This window comes from Bubalus kerabau, chromosome 3 (assembly GCF_029407905.1).
Source record: "Bubalus kerabau isolate K-KA32 ecotype Philippines breed swamp buffalo chromosome 3, PCC_UOA_SB_1v2, whole genome shotgun sequence".
Lineage (NCBI taxonomy): Eukaryota > Metazoa > Chordata > Mammalia > Artiodactyla > Bovidae > Bubalus > Bubalus kerabau.
This window is the reverse complement of record NC_073626.1, coordinates 3,159,589-3,178,602: the sequence shown is the minus strand read 5'-3', so window position 1 is coordinate 3,178,602 and position 19,014 is coordinate 3,159,589. Positions and strand designations below refer to the sequence as shown.

Below are 19,014 nucleotides of genomic sequence, written 5' to 3'. Positions count from 1 at the left end.
ATCCTAAAGAAAATCCACCCTGAATATTCATTGGAAGGACTGATGCTGAAGCTGAAGCTCCAATACTCTGGCCACCTGATGTGAAATAATGACTCATTGGAAAAGACCCTGGTGCTGGGAAAGATCGAAGGCAGAAGGAGAAAGGGGCGCCAGAGGATGAGGTGCTTGGATGGCATCACTGACTCAATGGACATGAGCTTGAGCAGACTCCAAGAGATAGTGAAGGACAGGGCAGCAGGGTCGCAGTCGGACATCACATATGGACTTAACAACAAGAGAGCGTTTATGACAAGGACTTGGCGTTGGCACTGTGTGCACTGGTGCTTCGTAAAGGGGGCTCGGCGTGTGCAGTGATGATGCTCACATCTGGTCCTGATGCCGACTCACAGGAGCACATCTGGATGGGAGCATCTTCCTGTGGTCCTGGTAACAAGTCTTGGGAAACCGGAGCCCAGCCCACGTGCACAGCACCACACCTAAGCCCGCCCCCTCCTTCTCTCCCCCTCCTCCCATCGACTGCTGTTAATGGAGCCGGAGTTTTCACAGGGCAGCTGTCAGCGGGAGGAGGGTCCAGAGTGCAGAGCAACCAGGCCCAGCACCTCGCACATGGAGCTGGGAGCTGGACCGCCTGCAGGACGCCTGCACGGCACCCTGGGGACGCAGATCAACCACAGGCTGGGTCCTACTCCAGCGGCAACGCCAGCAGGAGAGACACATGACTATGTTATTTTTTCTTTTCTTTTTTTTTAATAAAAAGCAAAATATAGCCCGTAGAAAGACTTTCCACATTTCTACTCACTATGGTCTCCCCTCCCTTCTCCATTTTTGTTTTGTTGCATTTCCTGATTTAACTTCTTCTGTGTTCCTAGTCAAGAGAGCACGCGCAAGTTCGGGAAGCGTTTCTGGCCCCACGATCCCGAGGCAGGAGCCACCCCCGTGCTGGCCACGAACCAGATGCTCAGTAAATGGACGGCGAATGTGAACACCGCAGGTCCAGTCAGGACGATGGCCCCTCTTCCCTGTCTTTCTGAATGGAGCAGCACGTGAAGGCTGCAAACGCCTGTCCTTGCCTGGGTCCCAGCCACTCTGCCAAGTGGCTGCGATTCCAAGTACCCGACAATTTTATGCCCACAGAGGGATAACTCCCTGGAACCCCTGAGAACAAAACTTCCCCGACGGTTCTGTGTGTCCTGCATACTAATCAAAAGTGGGTTTTGGCAAGCTGTTCTCTGCTGTTTGCACATCTTGACAGATACTCCATATACCTATGAATCTTAACAGAAAGACACCAGCCACCAGCCCTCCATTTGGAAGCGAGAGGGCTGCCTGGACCCAAAGGGTGAGGTCCCCTTCCCGAGGACGGCTTCCTGAACCATCGCAGCCTGACTGATGGGCTCTAGAAGCACAGAGTCAACTTATACCCCGAGAGCCTGTCCAGCACCAGCCCTGTGCACACAGGGACTTCTCAGGCAAGGTCTCAGTCACTCCTGTCATGCAAGCCAGAGGGATATCATGCCCATTTCACAGATGAGGAAACTGAGGTTTAGAAAGAATAAGTATCTGACTGTAGCGCCACCTGGCGGACAATGCTGCTGGCCGTTCAGGTATCTGGGCTTTAGGCGGGCCAAGGCGGCGGCACAGGGCTACCCGGTGTCTGGCGGTGGCCTTCCTGGGGACTGGGCCAGTGTGGTGCAAACACCTGGAAGCCTCAGTTTCTTCAAATTAACTCTACCCTTTTTCACCTGTGGGTATTAAGGTACAATAAAAAAAAAAAAAAAGGCAGATGAAATCAAGGGCAGGAAAAAAAAAAAAGAACGCAAAAGAAAGATAGGGAAGCTAGGGTGAGGACTGGATCCTCAATGGGAAGGCACTATTTTTTTAAATGCTATTTTATTTAATAGATGTGGAGGTGTATTTGTGTCATCTGTGAGTGATCGTGTTGCTATGGTGATTACTTACATGTTTCCAGAAAAGAAATAACCATGGAGAAATCGATACTGCCCCAACAAGACACACAGTGCTGTTCACAGACAATCAGATCCTCCACACAGGACGGAGAGGATGTTCGAATGGGTAAAAGAAAAAAACACTGGCTTGGGGGAAAAACAACAACTTCCTTCTGCCAAACCCAGAGAGAAGTGGCATTAAATCTGCATTGTTTTTCCTTTTTGTGGGCAGAGTCATTGGGCTAAAATGTAAGAGTTATCCAAAAAAAATTTTGGTACATTTAACTTGAAGTAGATAGAGGCTAGAAACACAGGACAGAACAGGATAGAACAGAGGTTCTATCCCTGGGTCGGGAAGACCCCAGAGAAGAGGAAACAGCAACCCACTTCGGTACTCTTGCCTGGAGAACTCCACGGATAGAGGAGCCTGGTGGGCTACAGTCTATGAGGTCACAAAAGAGCTGGACACGACTTAGTGATTAAATAACAACAAGTGAGTGACATCACTCAGTCGTGTCCGACTCTGCGACCCCATGGACTGTACGTAGCCTACCACGCTCCTCCGTCCAGGGGATTTTCCAGGCAAGAGTACTGGAGTGGGTTGCCATTTCCTTCTCCAGAGGACCTTCCCGACCCAGGGATTGAACCCGGGTCTTCCGCATTATAAGCAGACGCTTTACTGTCTGAGCCACCAGGGAAGTCCATTAAACAACAAACATGGTAGGAAAAGAAGGGTTTATATACAGCACTTAACATGCTTATTTGCTATTTAATCCACTCACAGTTACTGATACAATAGCTGGGACCTGCTGAACAATAAGGTATGTTAGGCACTGTGCTAAGGCCATGACAGGTATTTAAACTGATCGATATTCACGACAACACGGTCCCCTAATGCTGAGAAGACTCAGAGGTGGCAATGAGGAGTGGGGGACTCATGCTAGACAGCCTCAGCCTTTTCCAGGGATAAAACGCAACTATTTGTCAAAGGAGTGGTGGGGGGAGGCTGTGGGACAACCCAGGATCCCGAAGAGAGCCCACACGAGTGAGGAGGGCCACCCAGGCCTGATACTTACAGGCACGCTCAACATGGAACCGTGTTCTGTCAGCAAAGAGGCGAGTCTGGGGTTCATGCCGGATCAGGCCTGGCCATGCAGGGTGCAGAAATGAGAGGGTCGGGAACGGGGGTGATGGTGAGAATACAGGGGCATGCTGCTCTTCCTGGAGCAAGAAGGACCGGTGTGGGCGGGGACAGCAGGCTAGACCCGAGACGGTGGGGAAGTGGGAGCCCCTGGCTTGGAGCCCCCCGAGCCGGAGCCACCAGCCAGCCTCCCCGGAGCTTCCCGGTCATCGTCTGTGCTGTGACGGGCCGTGGTTCTCCACGCGCCTCATGACCCCTCCTTCTCTACAGGATAGGGCAATCTTTTCCATTAAATTATCTATTATTATTTAATAGGTAGGTAAGCCTATAGATTGTGATTCCTAGGTGGCTCAGTGGTAAAGAGCCTGCCTGCCAATGCAGGAGACATGGGTTTGATCCCTGGGTGGGGAAGATCCCCGGGAGGAGGAAATGGCAACCCACTCCAGTATTCTTGCCTGGAGAATCCCATGGACAGAGGAGCCTGTGGGCCACAGTCCCTGTGGTCACAAAGAGTAAGATATGACTGAGTGACCGAGCACACACAAGCATGTAAGTCATTTCTGAAATGCAGGTATCATGCCCATATGTCGCGATCAAGGCATGAATGAAGTCAGACCAATAGGAAAATGGCCTGAGTCTCGATGGCTGCAGGCCCACCACGCAGGGGTCCACCCGTTCCTACGGCCCCTCCTCTGATCACAATCAACTAATTAGTCAAGAAATCACGTTCGAGGCTCCACCTCATTAGCTGGGTGCCCGAGTTCAATTTACACACTAATGGGTGTGTATAGATGCAGTGCGTGCACTCTCTGGCGTGGAGCTGGGCATGCACAGTGGCAGGGCCGCTGCGGATGCCCGGCCTGGTGCCAGGAGCCTGTCGGTCACCTTTCTCGCTCCCGTTCTAGATTATTAAATACTCAGGTGCTCTCTTCTGCAGTCTCGGTGAAGCTCCACACCCAGAGACATGGCTTTTTTCGAGGCTGAACCAACCGAGTAATGAGGTGTGTTTTTCCATTCTCTTTTTCTTTCAAAAGGTTAAATGGCACAGTGTAATTTTCTGTGAAGCGGGTGTGCAGCTAACAAGGTGATAATTGGAAAACTGGGTGAAAAGGAAAAATCCTATAAAATTATAAACCTGCAGTATCTGGGAAAGAGGGTAACTGAATTACCTCTGGAAGATGAAGAAGCTATGGTAATACAATGCTAAAGATGCAAACTGAAGTCCACAGGAGTGAAAAATGGAGACGCAGGGTCTGTTAACGTTCCACTGGGAGGCAGGGGGCACATCATAACATTCAGGATTGCTGAAGATTTAAACAGATGGTGCAAGCCAACCTTCAGGATCACCTCTCTTCTCATGTCCTCACACTTTCAACAAGATAAACACTTTAGGAAGATCTTACAAATATTCAAATGTGGATAGCATTTACTACAATATTTGAGTTTAATTTTTTTTTTCTCCCATTTTTCAGTCTTGGTCAGGGAAAAAAACACATTTTTTTCTCCTTAGGATACAGAAATGTTCCAGAAGAGATCTCCAAAACCTTCCAACAACTGTGATTTCCTGCCCCTTCCCCATTTTTGTAATGATGTAACATTAGCTTTCGGTGATGACCCACGTTTATATGAAACTGTTCTCAGGCCAGGTCCAAGAGCCTGAAGCATCTTCAGAGTGACGTCAGCAGTGCCCCAGCTGAGCAGACACTGAAGGAGGACGGCTGTCTGGCCCTGTGGGCCCTCTTCATCCCGCCTCCTTGTTAGTGTGGTCCTCTGGTCAGGAGGAAGCTTCAGATCAGATCAGTTACTCAGTCGTGTCCGACTCTTTTCGACCCCATGAATCGCAGCACACCAGGCCTCCCTGTCCATCACCAACTCCGAGAGTTCACTGAGACTCACGTCCATTGAGTCACTGATGCCATCCAGCCATCTCATCCTCTGTTGTCCCCTTCTCCTCCTGCCCTCAATCCCTCCCAGCATCAGAGTCTTTTCCAATGAGTCAACTCTTTGCATGAGGTGGCCAAAGGACTGGAGTTTCAGCTTTAGCATCATTCCTTCCAAAGAAATCCCAGGGCTGATCTCCTTCAGAATGGACTGGTTGGATCTCCTTGAAGTCCAAGGGGCTCTCAAGAGTCTTCTCCAACACCACAGTTCAAAAGCATCAATTCTTTGGTGCTCAGCCTTCTTCACAGTCCAACTCTCACATCCATACATGACCACAGGAAAAATCATAGCCTTGACTAGACGAACCTTTGTTGGCAAAGTAATGTCTCTGCTTTTGAATATGCTATCTAGGTTGGTCATAACTTTCCTTCCAAGGAGTAAGCGTCTTTTAATTTCATGGCTGCAGTCACCATCTGCAGTGATTTTGGAGCCCAGAAAAATAAAGTCTGACACTGTTTCCACTGTTTCCCCATCTATTTCCCATGAAGTGGTGGGACCGGATGCCATGATCTTCGTTTTCTGAATGTTGAGCTTTAAGCCAACTTTTTCACTCTCCACTTTCACTTTCATCAAGAGTCTTATTCCCCCGCACCAGCGCTGGACTCCCTCACCAGCCACATTTGCTGGTAACGACATGCCCGCCCCACCTCACCCTGCCCTGGACCATCCACCCTCTGAGAACTCAGCCCCGATTCACCCTCCCAAATAAACACCCGGCTCCCAACTTCTCCTCCTTCCTGCCTCAGCCTGAGCGGTCACCTGGATACAGCCATACCTGCTACAATCCCCAAGGACCTGTCTGTGCCAATTAAACAAAACAATGGTAAAGACGCCAACAAAAAAACAGAGCTTGAAAGGGGACATCAGTGAATCCTGAGTTCAAATGTTTCCACTCAGGTAAATTCTCCAGGTCTGGTTTTTTTCTCCTGTGTTCCATCCACTGAGCTCTAAAGGCCAGACACCTGGGGATCACTCTCTTTCTCCTGTATCTTTACCTAAAGTGTGTGAACACCCTGTGTGCCCAGGTCAGCAGGAGTCTGCTTGTATAGCTGGAAGGACAGTGAACAGAACCCCTCAACTCTCAAGGGGCGTGAATCTCAATTCAAATGACAAACCACACAGGCACCCCATGTGGTCACCCCAAGGCCCTTTAGTTCTGTCTCCTAAAACTTGTCGAGCCCAAACCTGACCTTCTAGTCTCTCCACTGCTGCCCCCTCCCACTTCCCCCCATTTCTTCCCCAGCCTGAGCGAGGGCTGGAGTGGACCCCTGGCCTCCTGGCTCCCACCCCTCCTTCAAGCTTCAGAACGGCGATCATGTAAAGTGGAAATACGATGATGATGGTTTATATACTGTTAGCTGCCTTCCAGAGAAAACAGCCTGCCCTCGTCCACACGCCCCTCGATCTCAGAGCGCCCCACACACACCGGACACAGGGGGCAGAGCCACAGACGACAGCGGGGTCGTGCCTCCTGACTCCCCCCTGGTCAGAGGCTGGGCCCACCTTCCTCGGAGCCCCTCACTGTTCACGTGCCCCCAGCGCCCGCGCTGCCCTAGGACGGGGCCGACGCTGCACCCCCGGCGTCAGGCACAGTGCCCAGCGCGGAGGCGCAGGGGCCTCTCAACGCGGCGCTGACAACGTCCTGTGCTGGGGAAATCCTGCCGTTTCCCGCGCTCCATCCGCGGTCTCAGCCCGCAGCAGGGAGACGCCGCCCACTGTGGCCGCGGGCAGCCCGCGAGGCGCCGCTTCCGCCTCGCTTCGCGGACGACCTACCTCGGATGAGAACCGCGTGTGAAAAGAGGGACACGCGGCGAGAAAACGTCACAAAGGAAGAGACCGCAGAGAGGCGGGGACAGCGAGGCGGAGGGCTGCGGACAGAGCAGAGAGGCGGAGGGAAGGGCCGACGCCAGCACGGCCGCTCAGAAGCCACGCGAGGCTCCACCACGGCCCCGGCCATGACAGGGCCGCCGAGTGCCCGGGGGACGGAGCGGGGCGGGCGCGGGGGGCGAACCGCCGCCCTCACACCTGAGGCAGGGGCAGCCGTGCTGACGGAGCGGGGCAGACGCCAGGGGGCGAACCGCCGCCCTCACACCTGAGGCAGGGGCAGCCGTGCTGACGGAGCGGGGCAGACGCCAGGGGGCGAACCGCCGCCCTCACACCTGAGGCAGGGGCAGCCGTGCTGACGGAGCGGGGCAGACGCCAGGGGGCGAACCGCCGCCCTCACACCTGAGGCAGGGGCAGCCGTGCTGACGGAGCGGGGCAGACGCCAGGGGGCGAACCGCCGCCCTCACACCTGAGGCAGGGGCGGCCATGCTGACGGAGCGGGGCGGGCGCGGGGGGCGAACCGCCGCCCTCACACCTGAGGCAGGGGCAGCCGTGCTGACGGAGCGGGGCGGGCGCGGGGGGCGAACCGCCGCCCTCACACCTGAGGCAGGGGCAGCCGTGCTGACGGAGCGGGGCGGGCGCGGGGGGCAAAGCGCCGCCCCTCACACCTGAGGCAGGGGCAGCCGTGCTGACGGAGCGGGGCGGGCGCGGGGGGCAAAGCGCCGCCCCTCACACCTGAGGCAGGGGCGGCCGTGCTGACGGAGCGGGGCGGGCGCGGGGGGCGAACCGCCGCCCTCACACCTGAGGCAGGGGCAGCCGTGCTGACGGAGCGGGGCGGGCGCGGGGGGCAAAGCGCCGCCCCTCACACCTGAGGCAGGGGCAGCCGTGCTGACGGAGCGGGGCGGGCGCGGGGGGCAAAGCGCCGCCCCTCACACCTGAGGCAGGGGCAGCCGTGCTGACGGAGCGGGGCGGGCGCGGGGGGCGAACCGCCGCCCTCACACCTGAGGCAGGGGCAGCCGTGCTGACGGAGCGGGGCAGACGCCAGGGGGCAAAGCGCCGCCCCTCACACAGGAGGCAGGGGCGGCCACTCGGGACGGTGTGGGGGAACCTGCCCCAGAGGCTCCGCCACCAATAAGTCATTTCAAGAGGAAAGGGTCTGCATAGACAGGGGCTGGGTCCCCTTCCGCAAAGCCGCGCTACCATCTTCTCCTGGCTCCTCTGGATCTCAGAATCCAGACTCGGTGTCAGGGGATTTCAACCACCTGGCGGGACTTCTCTGAGGGACAAGGGCCCAGGAGCCGTCATAATCTCTTCCACAACAGACACTCCCCCCACCCCCACCCCCCGGGGCAAAATTAAGTCCAAACAAATGCCAGGAGGAGCAGTGCTGTCGGAGGTGGGCGGAGGAGATACAGAAATCTAACCATCACAGTGATCTCTTCAAGAAAATTAGAGATACCAAGGCAACATTTCAAAATGTTGGGCTCGATGGGCTCAACAAATGTTGGGCAAAGATGGGCTCGATAAAGGACAGAAATGGTATGGACTTAACAGAAACAGAAGATATTAAGAACAAATGGCAAGAATACACAGAAGGACTGTACAAAAAAGATCTTCACGACCAAGATAATCACGATGGTGTGATCACTCACCTAGAGCCAGACATCCTGGAATGGGAAGTCAAGTGGGCTTTAGAAAGTATCACTATGAATAAAAGCTAGTGGAGGTGATGGAATTCCAGTGGAGCTATTTCAAATCGTGAAAGATGATACTGTGAAAGTGCTATACTCAATATGCCACCAAATTTGGAAAACTCAGCAGTGGCCACAGGACTGGAAAAGGTCAGTTTTCATTCCAATCCCAAAGAAGGGCAATGCCCAAGAATGCTCAAACTACCGCACAATTGCACTCATCTCACATGCTACTAAAGTAATGCTCAAAATTCTCCAAGCCAGGCTTCAGCAATATGTGAACTGTGAACTTCCTGATATTCAAGCTGGTTTTAGAAAAGGCAGAGGAGCCAGAGATCAAATTGCCAACATCTGCTGGATCATCAAAAAAGCAAGAGAGTTCCAGAAAAACATCTATTTCTGCTTTATTGACTATGCCAAAGCCTTTGACTGTGTGGATCACAATAAACTGTGGAAAATTCTGAAACAGATGGGAATACCAGACCACCTGACCTGCCTCTTGAGAAACCTATATGCAGGCCAGGAAGCATCAGTTAGAACTGGACATGGAACAACAGACTGGTTCCAAATGGGAAAAGGACTATGTCAAGGCTGTATATTGTCACCCTGCTTATTTAACTTCTATGCAGAGTACATCATGAGAAACGCTGGGCTGGAAAAAGCACAAGCTGGAATCAAGATTGCTGGGAGAAATATCAATAATCTCAGATATGCAGATGACACCACCCTTATGGCAGAAAATGAAGAGGAACTAAAAAGCCTCTTGATGAAAGTAAAAGAGGAGAGTGAAAACATTGGCTTAAAGCTCAACATTTAGAAAATGAAGATCATGGCATCCGGTCCCATCACTTCATGGGAAATAGATGGGGAAACAGTGGAAACAGTGTCAGACTTTATTTTTTTGGGCTCCAAAATCACTGCAGATGGTGACTGCAGCCATGAAATTAAAAGATGCTTACTCCTTGGAAGGAAAGTTATGACCAACCTAGATAGCATATTCAAAAGCAGAGACATTACTTTGCCAACAAATGTCCGTCTAGTCAAGGCCATGGTTTTTCCAGTGATCATGTATAGATGTGAGAGTTGGACTGTGAAGAAAGCTGAGCACTGAAGAATTGATGCTTTTGAACTGTGGTGTTGGAGAAGACTCTTGAGAGTCCCTTGGACTACAAGGAGATCCAACCAGTCCATTCTAAAGGAGATCAGCCCTGGGATTTCTTTGGAAGGACTGATGCTAAAGCTGAAACTCCAATACTTTGGCCGCCTCATGCGAAGAGTTGATTCATTGGAAAAGACTCTGATGCTGGGAAGGATTAGGGGCAGGAGGAGAAGGGGACGACAGAGGATGAGATGGCTGGATGGCATCGCTGACTCGATGGACGTGAGTTTGAGTTAACTCTGGGAGATGGTGATGGACAGGGAGGCCTGAAAGTGAAGTCGCTCAGTCATGTCCGGCTCTTTGCAACCCCCTGGACTGTAGCCTACCAGGCTCCTCTGTCCATTGGATTCTCCAGGCAAGAATACTGGAGTGGGTTGCCATTTCCTTCTCCAGGGGTTCTTCCTGACCCAGGGATTGAACCCAGGTGTCCCGCACTGAAGGCAAACGCTTTAACCTCTGAGCTACCAGGGAAGTCAAGGACAGGGAGGCCTGGAGTGCTGTGATTCATGGGGTCGCAAGGAGTCTGACACGACTGAGCGACTGAACTGAACTGAACCATCAGTTACCCATAGCAGACTGTGGCCGGACCTCGAGAATGGCCAGCAGCACTTCCGTCACCAAGGCCAGGACTGAGTGACCAGCACCCCTTGGGAGACTGGCCCAAGGCAAAAGAAATGGTCAACAGGTACGTGGAAAGATGGTGAACATCACAGATCATTAAGGAAATGCATCAAAACACAATGAGATACAACTTCACGCTTACTGGGATGGCTACCATATTAAAAATGACAGAAGATAATAATGTTTGGCAAACGAGGGAAATTGGAACTGCGCTCTGTTGGTGGCGGTGTAGCATGGTGCAGCCGTGGCGGGAGCAGTGTGACGGCTCATCAAAGACCTAAAAAGAGGATTACTCTGTGATCCAGCAATCCCACGTCTGGGGAAGAGTTCCCAAGAGAATTGAAAGTGGGGTCTTGAAGAGCTAACTATATCCCTATGTTTATAGTGGGATTGTTTCACAACAGTCAAAGGGTAGGGGGCAACTCAAGTGTCCAACCACAGATGAAGGACTAAGCAAAACACGTCACAAAAAGATGCACACAGATGAACTCCCTACAGTGATCAATTCAAAGAGAAAGGAAATGAAGTGGGTTCCAAGGCCTGTGAGGTAGGGGGTTGTTGTTGTTTATTCGCTCAGTCGTGTCTGACTCTTTTGCGATCCCCTGGACTGCAGCCGGCCAGGCTCCTCTGTCCATGGGATTTTCCAGGCAAGAATACTGGAGTGGGTTGCCATTCCCTTCTCCAGGGGATCTTCCCAACCATGGGATTGAACCATGGGATCTCCTGCATTGGCAGGCAGGTTCTTTACCATCTGAGTCCCCAGGGAAGCCCTCAAAATATACTAAAGCGTTTGTAAATTTTAAGTCATTTATCATAAAAACTCTTAGCAAACTAGAAATAGAAGGAAATATCCCTAATTTGATTAAAAAAAAAAAAAGGCTTTACAAAAAAACCTACAGCAATCACTTTAAATAAATACTTATTCACAAACTTTCAAGATCAGACATTTAATTAGGCTTTAATTTTACATCATCACAGTTCATTTGGTTCAATCTCCCCAATTCAATCTACTCCAGTAAGAATCAAAGGATCATTCACGGCAAAGTGACTTTTTCAAAGTCAGTAGCTGATAAATTGCCTTTTCCACTTAGATCTGCAAACCCCTGCAATTCGTTTTTGAATAATTAGGAGTCTGGGGTCGAGTTTCATTTTTTTTCCCATATGGATTCTCAATTAACCGTGCTTGGTTTGCACAGACGTCGCCTCCTCCTGCGGGTTCTATAGTGCAGGCCATGTCAGGAGGCCAGAAATAATACAAAGCTGTGTTTCTGGGCTCCCGACTGCCTTTCACAGGCCTCTGTGTCTGCCTTGGCTTAGGTCCACACTCTTACAATTACTGTAAAAAAAACTTGACATCAGAGAAGCAAGTCCTTCAGCTTAGTTATTTGGCTGTTTTGGATTCTCTGCATTGCAATACACATTGTAGAATATGCTCATCAAATTCCTCATTAAATCTCCCTGAATTTCTACTTCTTTATTTAAATTTTCATTTTTAAATTTTCTATAGAAGAATAGCTGATTTACAATGTTGCATTAGTTCCAGGTGAATTTCTATTTTTTAGCTACTGTGGCTGTCCAGTGTCATTTTGAAGCAATCCTACAAACTGTTTATATATATATATATACACATGCAAACTGCAGTGATAACCTGAGGATGGCAAACATCAAACCAAAGGCAGAGGTCACCTCTGGGCAAGAAAGCAGGAAGAGGGGTCCATCAGGGAGGCATGGGTGTGTCAAATACATTTCGAATGCTTTTCTTCTTTACAAGGATCTGTGGTAAATCCCAGCATATTTGCTGGGTGGAGGGTACACAGTTCTATGTTATTAAAAAGTCAAATCAGAAAAATAAATGTTTGTATGTTTACAAGATTTCATAATTTTAAAAATGAATACAGATAAATATACCATAGCTACTTGGTCTTCATCCACTGATTAAACAGGAGTTCACACTCTGCCGAACGGACTCTACAAGGGTCATCTATTTATAATCCACTATCCTTGGTCATGAATTACAGACTCTGATTGTAATTTATAAATCTCACAGGGAGGCCCTTGAGAAAATAAATTCTTCCCTCAAATGGAAAGAAAACATTTGATTCATTACTCAGCCAAGTGATGGAAGGAATAATTAAGCTATCCACGATATAAATGAATGCTTACATTAACCATTCTTCATTTTCAAGATCACAAGATTATACATACAAAACGCCAACCGAAGTGCACAGTTGAAAAAAAAAGCTGTGTGATAATGGAATCACAAAGTAATTCTCATTTCTCAGTCTAAATACAGGCTGACTTTAAGTTACAGATGAACCCAAATGCTTCCCTCATCCTCTGAATAACGGAGTTATTCAGTTACTCGGTTCAGCTCACCACTAACTGAAACTGTGAGGAGTTTTGCTTCTCCTTTCATTCAGGATGAGGCAAATTAGACATACACAACAATACACTTACCTTTCATGACTAATAACTTAGCAAGGTAAATTACTTCGGTTTTATTCGCTCCCCAGAACAATTACTTTGGTTTTATTCGCTCCCCAGAACATTAATAAAAACCTTGAAATTTCCACCTGAACTGGCTCTGGTATTCCAATGATTGCTCCGAGAGGCTCATCCCAGGCTGAGCCCCTTGAGGTCGGCAGTCCAGCCTTTTCCCTTTGGCCACTGTAAGTTAACTCAGGTGCATGTGCCCAGGCGACCCGGATTTCTACACTGCCCAGGCGACCCGGATTTCTACACTGTTTCAAACAGACAAAATCACATCCCATAGCCACATCCTGTCCACACCTCCCATGCCACTGACATGGGAGACATGGAAAACAGGCACAGCCAGGTCCAGACACCTGGCTTCCCAGGTGGCTCAGATGGTAGAGAGTCTGACTGTGGTGCAGGAAACCCAGGTTCGATCCCTGGGTCAGGAAGATGCCCCAGAGAAGCAAATGGCAACCGAATCCAGTATTCTTGCCCTGGTGGGCTACAATCCATGCTTACGGTAAGACTGCAGCTGATGCTGCTACTAAGTCACTTCAGTCGTGTCAGACACTGTGCGACCCCATAGACGGCAGCCCACTAGGCTCCTCTGTCCCTGGGATTCTCCAGGCAAGAATACTGGAGTGGGTTGCCATTTCCTTCTCCAATGCATGAAAAGTGAAAAGTGAATGTGAAGTCGATCAGTCCTGGTAGGACTGGGCCCTCCTTAATTTGGATTCCCCAGTGGTTCGAGTGGTAAAGAATCTGCCTGCAATGCAAGAGATTCAAAAGATGCAAGTTTGGTCCCTGGGTCGGGAAGACAGCCCCTGGAGGAGGAAATGACAGCCCACTCCGGTATTCTTTCCTGGAAAATCCCAAGGACAGAGGAGCCTGGCGGGCTGCAGTCCATGTGGTCACAACAGTCGGACACAACTGAGCATGCACGCACCCGGTGGTGTCGACAAACAGGAAGCTGTTGGACATCTTCATTGGGTTAACGGCCAGAAAGTTGTAACAAGGATGTTGAACATGTGTGCATGTAAAGGTCACACAACGTAACTGTCCAATCTTTACCAGAAGATCTGAGGACCTCCCTCTTACTGTTTTAAAAGTGTATTAAATAAAGAAGAAATGTGTGGTGGCTGACCTTTATTTTGCTTTCACAAAGATAAAAAGCAGTCATAAATCCACAAGCCTCTGACGACAGAGGCCCCGGGACAGACACAGGGTCACAATCCAACGGGACTCAACAGACCGAGGGTCCATGAAACATCCTCACATCGCAAGGCGGGCAAAGCAAGGTGGAGGTGGAAACCGGGCAGGAAGGGCCAGGAGTCACGAGGGGACCGTGGCCGCCTCGCCCAGTGTCTGTGGAGGTCGGGACAGCAGGAGCACCAGTTAGCATGGACGAGATGCTCACTGCGATGAAGGATTTACATAAATGCACCAGGACGGCTCCCATGGCAAACGGGTCCATCCTGCTCGCTGCATCTCTCCACGTCCAACCGTCAACAGTGACTACAGGGCACAAACAAATGGTCCTGTAGCTAGTCATCTCCCCCAGCGCCTGTGATTTTCTATGACTTTCTTCTAGGATAAACATCCTCCTTCCTGCAGAAGAAAAATATTTATGTGCTTTTTTTGGGGAGGCAAGATGGAAAAAAAGCACAGGGAAACAGTGGGAAGAAAAATGAGATCCACCAATTTCACCGCAACACAATGAAGCTGATGGGATTCTCGCAGCTGGATTTATCTGGGAAGAGAATGAGGAAACACCGCATAATCCTGCACTGAGTCTCTACCAGACAACATTTATGGTAATGACAGAGAAACCGGATCTAGGAACTATTCCAAGTCCCGGAGATTAGCAAGTAATCACAGGCTCAAGTCCTGATACAATTCTGGAGAGACGTGGAAGGATTCTGAGAATTAACTAGCAAAATAGGATTAAAAAGAGATGAAAATTTTGATCCCTGCCTACACTGGTCAGTATTAGCAAAACTCTCCATTCACCTGTGTGCAGCCCTTCGCTGCACTTCATATTACTTATAATTTTGTTGTTTAGTAGCTCAGTCGTGTCCGATTCTTTTGCGACCCCATTGGACTGTAGCCCGCTGGTCTCCTCTGTCCATGGCATTTCCCAGGCAAGAATACTGGAGTGGGTTGCCATTTCCTTCTCCAGGGGATCTCCCCAACCCAGGGGTGGAACCGTGTCTTCTGCACTGCAGGTGGATTCTTTATCACTGAGACATGGGGGAAGCCATCTCTTGATAAATCTGTCTCCTCTAGATTGAAAACAGCTTGAAGTCAGAAACTGTCCATTTCATCTCACTGACTCCAGAGCAGTGCTTCGTCTAGGAAACAAGATTTTACCAGTTCAATACTAGGAGCTCCCTGGAATCGGCTTTAGTGAAAATCCTAGGTCTGTGACGTGCTAGCAGAGTTCTTGGGGCTGAGTTCCTTTTTGGTTCCAAGGCTCAAGTTTCACTGTCTATACAATGGGTTGATAGACTTCACCCTCAGCAGATCGTAAAGAATGAGAGCTATGATACAGGCTAACTATCTGGTCCCATGACTTGTACCCAGCACTCAACAAATGACAAGTGTTATAAGACACTAAATAAATTAATGCACAGACTACGGGGCACTGAACCATGACCGTGGGAAGACACAAAATAAGGGGAAACGGCTAACCTTGGCCGGAAGAAACTCGCAGTCCTCCCACAGCAGTGCTCGCAGCTGATGCCTGGTACCCCAGGGAGACCACCGACTGACTGATGGCTTCCCAGGAGTCTAACTACGACCAACCTCAGAGACGATGGGCAACAGGAGACCCACCTCTCACCATCACTGAATGGCTGGCATTGGCCAACGCTTTGTGCCTTCAGGCTCAGCCTCACCATCGTTTATAATCATGTTACATGTTCTTCCTCAGACAGGCCAATGTCAGTAAGTGACAAAGGATTCCCTATTTCCTTCATGTATAGACCCATGACCACTCCACACAAATGGTCAGAAACTGCTCACACTTTCATATTATCTATCTTTCTTACACCTAACAACAAAATCTCCTCTATTCTATCTGAAGCAAGCAATTTGCCATGATGGAAATGGAACAGATAAAGGTATATGCAGAACTTCCCTTGTGGTCCAGTGGCTAAGACTCTGCGCTCCCAAGCAAGGGGGGCCTGGGTTCAATCCCTGGTCAGGGAACAAGAGTCCACACACCACAGCTGAAGACCCCACGTGCCACAGCTAAGGCCCAGTGCAGCTAAACGAACAAACAAACAATGCTTTGTTTAAAAAAGGAAAAGTGTATGTGATGGGCTGAATAACGACCCCCAAAGATGTCTACTTCCTCATCCGAGGAACCCGTGGATCTGTTACCTGACACTCCAAGACTACTTCACGGATGTGGTGAAGAAAACATCTTAGTGCATGGAGATAAGCTTGTCGCAAGGGCCCTTGTGAGATGAGACAAATGCGTGGAGGGAAGGCAGAGCGGCCACATAGGGAAGGAAAAGGAGGGACGTGGTGCGATGCAGTCAGGGGTCAAGGATTGCGGTCCGCCCGGAAGCTGACCCAGGCAGGAGGAGGGAAGGGTCTCCCCTGGAGCCTCTGGGGGCCCCGCCCCGATGCCCCTGAGCCTGAGCCTGGCAGACTGAATTCCTGACCTCCGGGGCTGTAAAATAAGAGAGATGTATGGGTTGAACCTGCTAGCTTTGTGGTAATTTGTAACGTTAGCCATGGGAAACTGACACTATAGTCAATAGATACTAATTATAAGGGAGTCATTAGGAAGTAGCTCTCTGTGATCTATAATTCACAAAGCATTTTACAGAGATCTACTGTCTCAGCTATCAAATCCTAACTGCCCCACCCTCCTCCGCCAGAAATTAAGTTTCTTACACAAACTTAAGGAGACGCAAAATCCAGTTTGACTCCTGGTTATGACAAAGGGATCTGGCTTCACTGCCTTCGCTGCCTGCCCGGGGAGAGGGTAAGGCTTCCTGAGGATCAGATCAGTCGCTCAGTCGTGTCCGACTCTTTGCAACCCCATGAATCACAGCACGCCAGGCCTCCCTGTCCATCACCAACTCCCAGAGTTCACTGAGACTCATGTCCATCGAGTCAGCGATGCCATCCAGCCATCTCATCCTCTGTTGTCCCCTTCTCCTCCTGACCCCCAATCCCTCCCAGCATCAGAGTCTTTTCCAATGAATCAACTCTTCACATCAGGTGGCCAAAGTACTGGAGTTTCAGCTTTAGCATCATTCCTTCCAAAGAAATCCCAGGGCTGATCTCCTTCAGAATGCACTGGTTGGATCTCCTTGCAGTCCAAGGGACTCGCAAGAGTCTTCTCCAACACCACAGTTCAAAAGCATCAATTCTTCAGCGCTCAGCCTTCTTCACAGTCCAACTCTCACATCCATACATGACCACAGGAAAAACCATAGCCTTGATACGTGTTGCCAACATTTAAAAACTAAGACGAGTAAAGAAGCAGCAAAATGTGACCCATAACTAAGAAGAAAAGAAGACTTTAGAACAACAGAGAACTGAAAGCTCAGAAATAACAGACCAAGACTTAAAAATCACCATCATGAACAGGCTGAAGAATTTAAGGAAAACTGTACAAAATGGATGAAAAGATGGAGCATTTCATCAGTCATAAGGATGCAAGTAGAAACTGGAGAAATGATGAGTACAAAGTTGCAATGAAAACTCGCTGGAGGGACTTAGTGGTTACGTGGACACAATAGAGAAGACGAGGAAACCCAAAGATAAGACGACAAAAACTACCCACGATAAAACACACAGTGGGGAAAAAAAGTCAATAATAAAAAGCACACCCTGGGCATCAGAGTTCTGTGGCACAAACCCAATGTGCTGATACACACATAGTCACAGTCTGAAAAGCATAGAAAGAAAGAATTGTTGGAAGAGATGTGAGGCTTTTCAAAAAGGGTTGAAAAGCACTAATTCAACACACTGAAGCCCCAAGCAAGATAACAGACAGAAAGTCACACACAGGTCAACCTGCCAAAAACCAAAGTGAAAAGATAGAGGCAACAAAATGACACATTTTAAAGAACTAAGAGGAAAAAATAAAGCATGCACAAATATTGGCAACCTGGACACCTATATCCATGGAAAATATTACTAATATAAAATAAAGATGAAACAAAGGCATTGCCAAACAAAAGCCGGGAAAATTCACGCTGCACTACGAGAAACGGTAAAGCAAGTCTTTCAGACCTACAGAAAATGGTGACTGAAAAAAGTCAGGAAGGGCAGTGAGGAATGGGCAGATATCAAGAAAAATACAGTTTTAAATTTCTTTGAAGGACAATGGCTATTTGAAGCAAATATAGCAATGTATTGTGGGATTATAATATACAGAGAAATAAAATATAACAGTAATAATACAAGAAAAAGAGTAAACAGAATCACAGTATTGTAACATTAACTGTTTCATGGAGTTGTAGTACTCTTTGGTTACTCATGGTAAAGTGTGATGAGTTAATTATGCATACTGTAATCTAGAATAACCACTTAAAAATAATATAAAATTGAGAAACTAAACAGCAATAGAGTAATAAAATATAATACAAACAACCCCCCGCACAAAACCTCAATTTCCAAATAAAGAAAAAGAACAGAAAAGGAAAATGGATAAGAATTAAAGATATAATAAAAATTAACCCCAAGAATATCCCATGTAATATATTGAGTGTAACAGAGTCAACACCCCAATTAAATATGGGTTTACAAAAGACCCAGCTGTTTACAAGAGACATGCTTTTAATATAAACACAGAAACTGAAAATAAAATGAAAAAAATGCACATTTCAAACACTAATCATAAGAAAGTCAATGTGTCTAGATTAGCATAAAAAAAACCCAAAAAACTGAACTGTGAAAGTATCATCAGAGATAAAGATGGATATTTCATGAAAAACAGACATTAATGAACCCCAAAGTTGGTTCCCTGCTTAGAGTAACAGGCTTGATAAATCTCCTTTTATCAGTATATAATTTTAGAAGGTCCATGGATCTCGTGTGTTTATGAATCTCTATTGAAAACACTTTCCAAAGTCGCATTACCTTTAAACTCACTGATCCTCTTTACCGCGCGTGACCCGTCACTTGTGCTCCCGGGACTCCCGCCGCACTCACCTGGAACGCCACCTTCTGGTTGATGTCCTGCGTGACCAG

At 48.9% G+C, this 19,014-nt stretch overlaps 1 protein-coding gene across 7 annotated transcripts in view; it reads right to left on the bottom strand.

The window, feature by feature from the left end:
- FARS2 (phenylalanyl-tRNA synthetase 2, mitochondrial) overlaps positions 1-19,014 on the bottom strand; it is a 311,692-nt gene that overhangs the window by 127,781 nt on the left and 164,897 nt on the right. Inside the window, exon 9 of one of the 7 annotated variants that reach the window (XM_055570516.1) lies at positions 13,930-14,406. The exons of the other annotated variants lie outside the window; for them this stretch is intronic. Coding sequence (XP_055426491.1) covers positions 14,386-14,406 — 21 coding nt within the window. The 3' untranslated portion in view covers positions 13,930-14,385. Of the gene's footprint in view, positions 1-13,929; positions 14,407-19,014 lie in introns of those variants that run through there. 7 annotated transcript variants of the gene reach the window in all.